Below are 12,996 nucleotides of genomic sequence, written 5' to 3'. Positions count from 1 at the left end.
AATTACGTTAGGATGTGCTTAATCCAGAAGAAATAGAAGTGTATCTTCTCAAAAGGGACAAATTAAGGAGTATTTCAAACATAGGTGAACCTTATGTTTCTGAAGTGGATGTACATTTGTATTTAAACAGAATTTTCCTAAATTGTTTACTTTAAGTTTAATTACATCAATAATGTTATGTTTTCAATCTTATTTTATTCTGAGACAGGGTCTCACTTGGTTGCCCTGGCTAGAGTGCAGTGGCATGATTTTGGCTCACTGCAAACTCTGCCTCCGTAGTTCAGCATTCTACCCTACTTCAGCCTCCCAAGTAGCTGGGACTACAGGCACGCACCACCATGCCCGGCCAATTTTTGTATTTTATAGAGAGATGGGGTTTTGCCCAGGCTGGTCTTGAACTCCTGGGCTTAAGTGATCTGCTCAAGTCGGCCTCCTGAAGTGCTAGGATTGCAGGCATGAGCCATCATACCCAGCCTTAAATCATATATTTTAAATTTAGTTATATCATTTTTTTTTCTTTTTGAGACAGAGTCCCGCTGTATCATCTAGGCTGGAGTGCAGTGGCACGATCTCGGCTCACTGCAACTCCTGCCTCCCGGATTCAAGTGTCTCTTGCCTCAGCCTCCCAGGTAGCTGGGATTACAGGCATGCGCTACCACGCCCAGATAATTTTTGTATTTTTAGTGGAGACGGAGTTTCACTATTGTTGTCCAGGCTAGTCTCAAACTCCTGACTTCAAGTGATCCGCCCGCCTTGGCTTCCCAAAGTGCTGGGATTACAGGCGTGAGCCACTGTGCCTGGCCGTTATATCATTCATCTTTAAAAATCTACCACCTTTCATTTTGTTCTTCGTAACAAAGTTATGTGTTATTTTTATAACTAGTTTGTTTCCATTTGGTTACATTAGTTCATTTCAGTCTTTTCTCTGTAGTGATTCACATGATAGTGACTTTCACATTTACATTTTATCTTCTTCCAGAGCATTTCCAGGAGTGTGCATAAGTCCCAGGGTTATGCAAAATTCCCAACAGAATAGATCCTTGTAACTCTACTGCTTTGTCTTACAGTCAGTAAAACACACTGGAATGCAAGTCAATTGGAAAAAATGTTATTAAAGAAATAACAATAACCCTGACTCTCCACTATTTACAAAAGTAAATCTTTTGCAAACTTCTGTACTTTATCAGATATCTGTAATACAATACTAGCGGACGATACAAAAATCATCCAGACAGACCCTTGTGTGGGGACTCAACTGTTTAAAACCACTATTATTATTACATGAATGGCACTTTAAGTAAATGAAAATCATAACTACACTTTGTTTCTTTAAGAATTTCTGGTTTTAAGAATAGCATTTGGGTCGGGCACGTTGGCTCACGCCTGTAGTCCCAGCACTTTGGGAGGCCGAGGCAGGCGGATCACCTAAGGTCAGGAGTTCGAGACTAGCCTGGCTAACATGGCGAAACCCCGTCTCTACTAAAACTACAAAATTATCTGGGTGTGGTGTCGCATGCCTGTAATCCCAGCTACTCAGGAGGCTGAGGCAGGAGAATTGTTTGAACCTGGAGGGTAGAGGTTGCAGTGAGCCGAGATTGTGCCATTGCACTCCAGCCTGGGTGACAGAGTAAGATTCTGTCTCAAAAAATAAATAAATAAAATAAAATAAATAAAAGAAAGAATAGCATTTGACTTTTTTTTTTCAATGAAGTGGAAAAAAGAAATACTTAGATTACTGTTACAAATCTGCTTCTAAAAAAACTGAAGTCAGTCAGGTCTGTGTAGACCCTGACTGAATAATTTATGTTAACACGTACTTGTCCAGGATCAGAAAAATTCTATTTGTGGTTTGTTTTCATAATTTCCTGCCTTTTTACTAAGTTACCTTACTACATCTTGTTTCTTTCAACACATACAGTGAGTACTTTATAAAGTTGATTTTTTTATTACTAATTTTGAAAACTTTCTTGCCCGATTAAGTTTTTTTGATATGATTGGTCAGGAAAACTTCGTTTTCTTTCGTTTTTCTGACTGCTTTTACCAAAATGAGAGCACACCCTGAAAGAGAAATGGCATTTTTTTGGATTTAAGAACAAGAGTTTTTTGGTTTGTTTTCAATTTCAAAAAGATTTAAAACTTTTTTTGAGGCATATTTAAACATGTTACCAAATAGACTCAAACTATCCATTTCAAGCATGACTAGTTGCATACCTTCTCGCCCAATTTTGTATTCCTGAGAGTTATACGATAGCTACCTCTTGATGGTTCTGAGTTTCTTTTGGGTATGCTTTTTGTAGTTGCTGCTGTGTGTGTGTGTGTGTGTGTGTGTGTGTGTGTGTGTGTGTGTGTGTGTGTGTGTGTGTGTGTGTGTGTGTGTGTGTGTTTGGTTTGAGACGGGGTCTTGCTTTGTCGCCCAGGCTGGAGTGCAGTGGCGCGATCTCGGCTCACTGCAAGCTCCGCCTCCCGGGTTCACGCCATTCTCCTGCCTCGGCCTCCCGACTAGCTGGGACCACAGGCGCCCGCCACCACGCCCGGCTAATTTTTTTTTTGTATTTTTAGTAGAGACGGGGTTTCACTGTGTCAGCCAGGATGGTCTCCATCTCCTGACCTCGTGATTCTCCTGCCTCGGCCTCCCAAAGTGCTGGGATTACAGGCGTGAGCCACTGCGCCTGGCCCAGTTTAAATATTTTGTCAAAGCAGTTTATGTACAGAGTAGGAAAAAGTGCAAATAAAATTATTCCCCGTTCCTGCAACCCACAACTCACAGTCCTCTCTAGAAGCAACTGCCTTTTAGTTGTCCTACATACTAAATAATATGCTTGTACTGCAACTTCTTGTTTTATCAGTTTTAGATTTTACCTGTTGTCCTACGAAGATAGAAAAGCATTTTGGATAGGTTTTAATTACTTTAATGCCGGTAATCAGCTGTCTGATTCTACTTCAGTCCGTATTCAGACCTGGGCATGAATAAAAATCATTTGGGAAGCTTGTGCAAATGCAGCTTCCTGTTTCCTATCCTGTGAGAGCTTGACATTACAGGCCTAGAACTAGGCTTCTGTATCTCTAAGGAACTGTTAGGCGATTCTGATGCAGGCCTTTCGTGGAGTGCAAGGTTAGATATTTTCTTAATATACTTAATTGTAAAATAAAGACAGCAGTATCAGTCTTTTGCAATTAAGTTGTAAGATGAACCTTGCCATTCATACCCATATAAAATTTGTTGTGTGATAGAGGCAATCAGTTTCTGGAAAATATTATTTAAGTAATATATTGTCATCTTATTTTTAAAATATACTAGGGAATCAAAAAGCGAAGGCTATATAAAAATGATATTTTAAATATATTCTTATTTTATCATCTTTGCTAGAATTATATATATTTTCCTCTTCCAAAGATTATTCTCTATTTTAGCTGTGAGAAAGTCATTGCTGATTGTAGATTTCTGTTATACTGGAACCAATTCTAGTTTAGAAGGAAATTCCCAATGCTGATTAGAGAGAGCCAAGGCATTGATGACCCACCCTGTTCTAGGTGTGTCTAGTAGGAATTCTTGTCATTAGATGTTCTACTCTTCCACTGGTGCAGATGTGTTCCACGTCTGTCACAAAGCCCAGCAGCCCCCTTTCCGGTAAAGCGAAAATTTCAGTTTGGTACTTGATTGTTTTACAAGGAATACATTTTTTAAATCAAAATGAAAATCCAATGAAAAGTACTCTCCATCTTGCAAGTAGGCTCTCTTGCAAGAATTTTTATTTTAGATACCCTCCCAGGAATCCATCAAGTCCAGTAAAAGAAATAAAATCTAAATCATAGACCTTGGGTATGTCTCTTAACCTTTACTTACTTATCTGTAAGTTGACAGGGAAACAAATCTTTTAGGCCCAGAATCACATTATGATTTTGTGCCAGAAGGAAAAGAGAAAGGATACTAGCTACATATGGTGAATGCATGCTTGACTCGAAAAGTGGGTTTTAGAAAGAAACGTAATTCATGGGGGAATAATGTAAGTAGAATTTGCTATGAAGGACACTTTCCCTAATAGGAAGTAGGTGTACTTTCTTTTATTGGTATACTTATAATTTTCTCACTGTAAGTATACGGAATATAACTATTGGACAGGTGCAGCCAATACTTATATTCTGTATACTTACAGTGAGAAAATTACATTAGTCTTGATTTTAGTAAAGTATGCTCTAGTAGATACTTTTCACTATTTTTGGTTTTACCAGTTTATTCTTGTTAAGGTATTAAGGTAGATAGGGCAGGCTTACTGCCCAGATGAAAACCAAAAACTAAAATTCAAAACTCTACAAAACTGGTGCTTGCTCTTCCAAAGATGAAAGCTAAAAATATATATATTAACCCAAGTCTTTAGCTTTTTCTTTCCTATTTTTCTTCTTTAATTTTGTCCTTAATATAACAATATATTGTAGAAATTGACTTTTGAAATGTGTTCAAAGGAAGTTATGTCAGCAAATATTTTTTACTTACCCTCCCTATAATTAGTCACAAGTTATTTTGAAGAAAGTGATCTATACCTTCTTTGGTTGAACTTGACCTCATATTAAATAATTATTTTGTTATACAATGAATGGACTTGATAGAAATATAAGCCAAACAATATTTATTGGAAAAATCTAGGTAAAGGATGTCAGTGGAAAATATTTGCAGAACCAAATATTATACTTTTTGTCCCCATATTTTTAATAAATACACATACATCTATATATTCTGATATGTAAAAAAGTAAACACAACAATTATTAGTATTTGAAACTAAAATAAAAGCAGTCATGAAAATAAATATATTTGGGGGCTACCGCCTCATAGAATATGTAAGTTTCATGAAATAAGATATAAAGAAGAAATAACCTGAGCTAAACTAGTACATGTGGACCTTCACATCGTAATTGTATGCTTAGTGTTTGTTATGGGTTTTTATTGGTATCATTTTTCCACTTTTTTAAAATCATAATAAACATCTATTTAAGATGCACAATGCATATTTGCTTCTGTCTGTTATTGAATTTTTTCCTAATGAGAGTTGGTGCTGTATCTTACTAGGTAAAAATTTTGGTTAGATGCTATTGTTTTTTTAAATCTAAAGCACTATTTGCATTTGACAGTAGCTAAGGGTAATGTTAACTCAAGAACTCCATTATTGGCAATATATCAGGAATGGCTAGATTAAAAATACTGTTTATACAATGTCTGATTAAGATTTAAGATCAGAAAAGTACCTTTGTGCAATGGTTTTGTATGTAATCTTTTGAATCTTTTGTAAATCTAGAGTTTAGCAAAGAAGTTTTTTTGGTTTGTTTTGCTGTAGGTGTGACATTATTAAACTATTCAGAGATTTGTTTCATAGTTACTCCTAGTTATTGCCTATATAGTCCTGTTTTGACTAGTTTTTAGGTCCTGTTGAAGAGGATTGAATTGTGATGGACCCTTTAATTATCTTTTATTGTAGCAGAATCTTGTATTCACATTTCTGTTTGCAAAATTGGAATGATTATATTTTGCAAATGAGATCCATATCCATTACCGTTATTTTTTATGATTTTTAAATATGAATAATAAATCTTAATGTATAACAGTTCTTATTTTACCTATGAGAGTTTAGCTTAATTAATTTATTTATTGGGTACATATGCTACACAGTTGTAGTCTGTACAGGTGTTACATAGGTTTATAAGACTAGATGTTTATTCATTCAACAAATGTGTTTTGAGTCCCTATTATATGCCAGGCTTTGTCCTAGTCACTGGAGATACAGTGGTGAAAAAAGTCAGAAAAATATCTGCTATCATGGAGCTTATGTTCTTACTGCATATAATTGATAAATGAAGTTGTATTTATCACATATTGAGTAATGTGAAATTATATGAGTGACGTGAAATCTATGCATAATCACTGTGTATTCAGACTCTGATCTATTACATATTGAAGAAAATGTGCTTAGGTTTCATGTAATTTTAGGTTTTTTTGTTTTGTTTGTTTTTGTTTTTGAGACAGGGTCTCACTCTGTCGCCCGGTCTGGAGTGCAGTGGCATGATCGCAGCTCACTGCAGCCTCAATCTCCTGGGCTCAAGTGACCTCAATCTCCTGGGCTCAGATGACTCTCCCATCTCAGCCTGAGACCATAGGCATGCACCACCATCCCCAGCTAATTTTTGTATTTTTTTATAGAGATGGGGTTTTGCCATGTTGCCCATGCTGGTCTCGAACTCCTGAGACCAAGCAATCCTCCCGCCTTGGCCCCCTACTGTGCTGGGATTACAGGTGTGAGCCACCGCAGCCGGACTTAATTTTATACTTATTTTAACAAAATGTACTCTGTCCAAAGGCAAGGCCACTGGATTCCCTAGTGGATGATGGCTATCAGTGTCTGTGTTAACACCTTGTTGACCTATGCTAAAATTCATGTTATAGGGGACTGACAAGAATATCTTTGGACTTTTAAAAAATGAGGTACTCTACTGTTAATTATTACTATTTACAGAGTATTGTCCTATTCATTGAGATCATATTTGTTCTTTAAGATTCAGATCAGATGTTATTTTTCCCTTGATTATCTTAGTCAGAATTAACAAATTTTATGTGCCAATACATACTGTACATAGATCCTAATTTTAATCCTATTTTCATTGGCTTGTAGAGGATGGTTCATGCCCTGTTTATGTGTATGATTCACATGTTTGAGGTATTCATTGAATACTGAATTGAATGAATAGTTTCTTGGGTATTTAGAATCTTATTTTTTAAAAAACGTATTCATGCACAGGTGGCTTGAATTGTTTGAAAACGAGTGCCAATATCTGCTTTTATTTCCCTCTGTTTTATTTTTCTTTGAGGGCTAATGGAAAGCTGTTTGCATTTATGTAACATTAGAGCTAAATCTCAGTTATCAGATTAGGGCACTCTAATAAATATTATTAGATACTCCTATCTCACCACACATTTCTCAATAATCTCTATTAGGACAAATACTCTGAAATAACTTGATATTATTCCTGTTTTACATGAAGAGAAACCCAGGGCATAAAATAATCAAATAACTAAGGCATGTGATGACTGAAATTACACAGCTGAGAATCCCATCTCATGGTTGCTTAGTCTATGCAGATCTTCCCTCCCTGATAGCCAATACTCAGACTACACGTACAAGCTTCAAAACTGTTTCTATTCTGAAAAAAAAAAAATCTGCGTGGCTAACAAAGAATGTGTTTCACTAATAGTTTTTGAAAATTATTCTCATCAAGGTATGATAGATGAAGAGAGACCAAGAGCACCTTCCAATAGAGGTTTGTCTCAAGAAAGATGTTCTGTGAACTCATCTGAGCGAATAGCTGTGAGAAAAATAGATGGGAGGACATGGTGTTCGGGAACTGTTCCAGTGCTTGTCTAGGCTGCAGTGTGTGCGCTTCTCTGCCTCAAATATTTTCTCTTATTTACCAGAATTCGAGAGATGTTTATGATAACACTGTATATTTATGTGTTGTTTATGCACAGGTTTTGGCCCCGGAATGTTTCAGACATGGTGTATTTTTCTCACTGCAGGAGAACAGCCATTTGGGAATGGAGGCAGTAGTAGTAGCAGCAGCAGCGGCGGAGGTATTAGTAGTAGTAGTAGGAGTATTACTAATGTTCATGGAATTCCCATTATAGTAGTAAATATTCATAGAAATTTCATAGCTGCAGCTTGAGACGATAAAGATTAATGATATCAACACCTTTAATTTAAAGATGAAAAACTGAAATCCAAAAAGATTATCAGGCTCTTTATGATTTTAAAAGAAAAATTGTACGCCCTTAGCTGTGTGTTGGGAAAATAGCAAATAAGAAAAAGTATGAACCTGGATACTTTCACTCATTAGTGATTTTTTTCTTTATCAGATTCACTATTTGTGACACTGGAATAAGAAATACTTTTCTCACCCATTTTGTTATTCAAAAGGGTATTTTTAAATTCTGCTACATCACTAGCACAAATGTATATTTGTTGGATGAAGGAATGAATTCAATTCAATATTTTTATTTTATGCCAGGTTTTTCTCGTTTATCAATGTTAATGTATCTATGCATAATTCTTAGCTTAGTATTATGTCGATTTTTCACATTAAGTATGATTATGATCTATAAACCAATACAAAGTTCTGGATAAATTTTGATTAGAAATATATGCCCCCCTTTTTCCATTTATCTCCCAGAACTTTTCAACGCTGAATTTAGTCCTAAACCATAAGATGTTTTTCTTAGAATTATTTCCAGCTGCAGAGTTACCAGCAAAAGTTCTGTCAAATACTATCAAGGCCACCGAACATGGTTAAAAATGGCTCATCCCTATCAAGATGTAAGGGTAGTATTGAAAGAAACCTCTCAGTAGTGTTAGCTTTTCCTCTGAAATGGTGGTCCTGCTGTGAAGTGGACTTCTACTGCTGTTTGGGGTTGTTTTTCTCCATCCTCATGAACACAACAGCCTTATTATGTTGATTTGATTTGATTCCCTAGTCCTTGGCACTGGGGCCAGAATGTCAGGTGATGCAGTTGTCTCAACTCACGGGTCTGTAGGGAAAGCCAAATAGCTGGATGTCATTGCTGTGTTTCTCTGGATGTTTTTGCCATCTGAAATCTCCATGTTCTTGTATTCTTTCAGGAAAATCAATCCCTGTTTTCCTTTGTGAAAGCTCTATTTTCATTCATAGTTTTATTGCAGATTAAAGGCTGTTGCATTAGAAAGTTATCAGCTAATCAATAAACATCAGTCATCCCATTTTGTGATGAAGCTGTCCCATTGACCAAAGTTGAAATGTAGGCTTTTGGCTTTTACACAGCAATTTCTGAAGTTCGGATAATGTCCTTATGGAATATACAGACCTATCCTTTTATTTATAGGTCTCACGTAGAGATGGACATATGAATTTATGTGTGCGTAATGTACATATAAGCAGGCTAATATATACAAACATCTGAATTTTATGTAAAATATAACATTCTTTTCTTAGAATTTTGGTTAAATTCTAAGAAAATGAGAAGTTATCAGTAAACTTCTCTATATGTATATGTATAGGTGTGTGTGTGCATTACGTTGTTTTTTTTTTTGCCAAGATTGGTAATAAAATGTTTTCAAAAACCTTAATGCAAAATTTCAATAGTTGTGAATATAGTAAAACACACATGAATTTTGTGATTACAAAATTGGAAAAATATGCTCTTATTTTCGTATTATTTATAATAGTTAAGGGAATAGCAGTTTTAGATTCTTTAGATTTGGCGTCTTTATTTTGGTAACATGCAGCTTGTCCTGTTGGTTAAATTCTTACCGTGGCTTTTTTTCATAATGAAAAATAAGTTATGTTCACAAATATTCATAGTGCCAGGCATTGTGCTAGGTGCTGTGAACTGAAAGATGAATACAACACTAGCAATAATACTAATCATTTATATTTGTTCAGCATTTTAGATTTCATAGGCCATTTTCACATCCTGTATCTCATTTGATTCTCACAGTTACCTTGGGATATAGACAGAGTAGACAAAGCTCATACAGGTTTAGTGTGGTTCCTATATAAGGAACTACATTCATAGGTGTTGAATGGCAGAACCAAAACTCACCTTGTAACATTTTCCCTTGTATGCATTCCAGTAAAATGTACAAAGCTGTTATTCATTGATTTGCCATGACTATACAAGTGAATTAAAGACGTAAAATAAGTGTTTTTGCCACATCCATGTATACATACATATATTCGTATGCCTGTGTAATACAATAAAAGAAAAATGGAAAATTTATCAAAAATGATTTTTATTCTTCATGGAATTATTCTAATTTATAACATAATGCACAAACTAATATGTATATGGAAAGCAAGGGTGGAGTAGACAATCCCTGAAGTTCCCTGTTTGTCTATGAAAATCATTATGCTTGTGCTTTGGATTGAAGAAATGTGGTTTAGTTCTATGTATACATAGGTCTTCAGCTTCAGGAATCCTGAATGTTTGCTTAACAAAATAATGATGCTCTCAAAAGAGAATTTTAAAATTTTGGTTTGGATTCTGTTTGGCAACACATAATTAGGCCAGGAACATTTGCTAATGTGCTGAAATTAATTGAATATCACATTTTGCATCTTGTCGGATACTACTTTTTTATATTATTTCATGCTGCTGATAGTGTTGATGTTGAAGACACTAAAGCCATATGATATAAACGTGATGAGATTTATCTATGGGACTGAGTACATTGTACTGTATAAGAGTAGGACATTGGACCTAGGCCTCTTGAGTTCAAATCTCTACTATTTACTAGCTGTGTGACCTTGTACAAGCAATTTAAGATCATTGTGCCTCAGTTTCCTCTTGCATAAAAATGGGATAAATATTATCTTCTCTAGGGTGACTAAATGAGTATATATATATATACACACACACACGTGTGTGTGTGTGTGTGTGTGTGTACATAACATTGTATATGTTTATGTGAAATATCTAAGTAATATATTTGGCACATGGAATATACTATATAAGCTTTTATTCTGTATCTACAAAAATATATAGATATGTGAAATACACAAAACATAACATTCATAATATATCACACGTGCATTCATTTCTGATCAACTTAACTTTTTGTGTTTTTCCTCATACTCATAAATAATGTCTACACCTACCAACATGTGGACTTTATCTACTGTATCTACACATACTGTAAATAGTTGTAACAACTTGACCTTTTGCTGTTGATCACACTAAGTAGTTCAGTGTATATCTGTAATGATACTGTCAGAAGAAACTAAGAAGTGTTGTTTGTTCAAATCTACTTTTACCATAGGAATTCAAAAACAAAAAGTGTTGCACTGGAAACATTCTGATACTTGTAATACAGACCCTACTATAGGATCAGTTAGCATCTTATGTGTAAGATTATGGGTTATGAATTCTGGCCAATCAAGGACACCCTAATTTGTGGGTCTAACAAAATTGCTTCTATCCTCAATGTTTTTTTTTTTATTTCAAAGTTGATGTATTCATTGAAAGCGAAAAAAAAGTGTTGATTTTTCAATTAAGATGCAACCTTTACAATGTAAAGCAATAATAATTATAGTGTTCGCTCAGCCTGAAGAAAAAATTTCACTAGTTAAATAGCAATAATCAAGATGAGAACTACATTAGAAGGGTGCTGATTTTATGATCATTGCTATTTAAATAATAAAAATGAATCTACAGGACCCTTGCTGTAACACTATTTGCAATGAAGTGGTATTCAGCTTTAAAATGGTCCTCTTGAAGCTCATTTAAAATTAATGGGCTGCTTAAATTGTGAATGACCAAAGATCACCTTATAAAATAGCTACTTTTCCAATCAATCAATTATTAGGATATGGCTGGGCTTCTACAGGACCAGATGTTTTTGACCCAAAGTATTTCACAAATATTAGTGCAATCATTCTTATATAATAACAGATTCTTTTTCTTTTTCTTTTTTTTCTTTTTTTTTTGAGATGATGTCTTGCTCTGTTTTCCAGGCTGGAGTGCAGTGGGGCAATCATGGCTCACTGCAGCCTCAACCACCCACGCTCAAGTGATCTCCCAACTCAGCCTCTTAAGTAGCTGGGACTCCGGTGTGCGCTACCATGCCCAGCTATTTTTTAATTGTTATTATTATTTGTAGAAAGGAGGTATTGCTGTGTTACCTAGCGGTCTTGAACTTGTGGACCCAAGTGATCCTTCCTCACAAAGTGTTGGCATTGTAGGCATTAGCCACCACTCCCAGCATATGATAACAGATTCTTATATTTTCAGCCCCCAAGGAAAATCAATAACAACAACAAAACAAATCAGAATTTGAGTTTCATCAATTGGATTCTGCATGCTAAATATAAGAAAAATAGGTTCTAGTTTTTCTCTCTCCAAAAAGAATTACTAGCATCAGAGAATTTGGCACTGAGGTAAAATCTTAAAGTAGCTATAAGCTCACACGGCAACATGTGAGCTTTGGAGTAGGTTTAAATCTAAGTTTTATAGATTTATAAATTTTATAAATTTATAAATTTTATAGATTTATAGATTGGAGTATGTTTAAATCTAGGTTTAAATCTAAGTTTTATAATTTGCTATTTTTGTGATTTTGAACTAATTAACTTCTTTAAGCTGTGTAAGTAAACGGGGAAAATAAATGGGTGAATGTAATGATTAAATGAGGTATCTTGTCTGAAGAATTTGGCACATAGTTGAGTATTGAATAACTCAGTAGCTCTGTAGAAGTCAGGCAGTATCAATATCTACTTAATTTATGTACTGTTTTTAGGGCAGAGGACTTTATAAGCTGTAGTAACAGTAATGAAGATTCAGAATAGCAACGTTGATAATATAATTAAAGGAATTTAAGATGATTGCATTTGATTAATTTAGCCATGAAAGAGTTGGTTTGTGATGTCATTACTGCTGCCACATAGTGGTAGCATATCTTCCCTAGACAGATGTAATTATTCATTATAGATTGTTCTCTAAGAGGTGAACACCGTCTTCCTTTCCATTGTCCTCCACTAGCAACTCAAAAAGAAGAAATACTTTAGATGTAGCAGCAAATACATTACAGATCTGTGAAAGAGCCTGCTCTTTATTTTATGGTAGGTTGTCTATGCACAGTACTCCAAGTATTTAACTTAAGAAAGATAAATAATCTATGTATGGCTCCCAATTCAAAAAAAAAAAAAAGGTTCCAGAGAATAGATCTTTTTTGTTGGTTTTTTTTTTTTTGAGACAGAGTCTCACTCTGTTGCCCAGGCTGGAGGGCAGTGGTGTTATCTTGGCTCACTGTAACCTCTGCCTCCCAGGTTCCAGCCATTCTCCTGCCTCAGCCTCCCGAGTAGGTGGGATTAGAGGCATGTGCCACCACTCTGGCTACTTTTTGTATTTTTAGTAGAGACAGGGTTTCACCATGTAGGCCAGGCTGGTCTCGAACTCCTGACCTCAAATGATCCACCTGCCTCGGCC

At 35.3% G+C, this 12,996-nt stretch overlaps 1 protein-coding gene across 6 annotated transcripts in view; it reads left to right on the top strand.

The window, feature by feature from the left end:
- ETV1 (ETS variant transcription factor 1) overlaps positions 1-12,996 on the top strand; it is a 97,490-nt gene that overhangs the window by 17,146 nt on the left and 67,348 nt on the right. The window contains exon 6 of one of the 6 annotated variants that reach the window (XM_063708391.1): positions 7,513-7,614. The exons of the other annotated variants lie outside the window; for them this stretch is intronic. Within the exon in view, the coding sequence (XP_063564461.1) occupies positions 7,513-7,614 (102 nt within the window). The remainder of the gene's footprint in view (positions 1-7,512; positions 7,615-12,996) is intronic. 6 annotated transcript variants of the gene reach the window in all.

Source organism: Gorilla gorilla, chromosome 6 (assembly GCF_029281585.2).
Source record: "Gorilla gorilla gorilla isolate KB3781 chromosome 6, NHGRI_mGorGor1-v2.1_pri, whole genome shotgun sequence".
NCBI classification, from domain to species: Eukaryota; Metazoa; Chordata; class Mammalia; order Primates; family Hominidae; genus Gorilla; species Gorilla gorilla.
The sequence above is the reverse complement of the archived record's forward strand: the minus strand, read 5'-3'. Positions and strand labels throughout refer to the sequence as shown.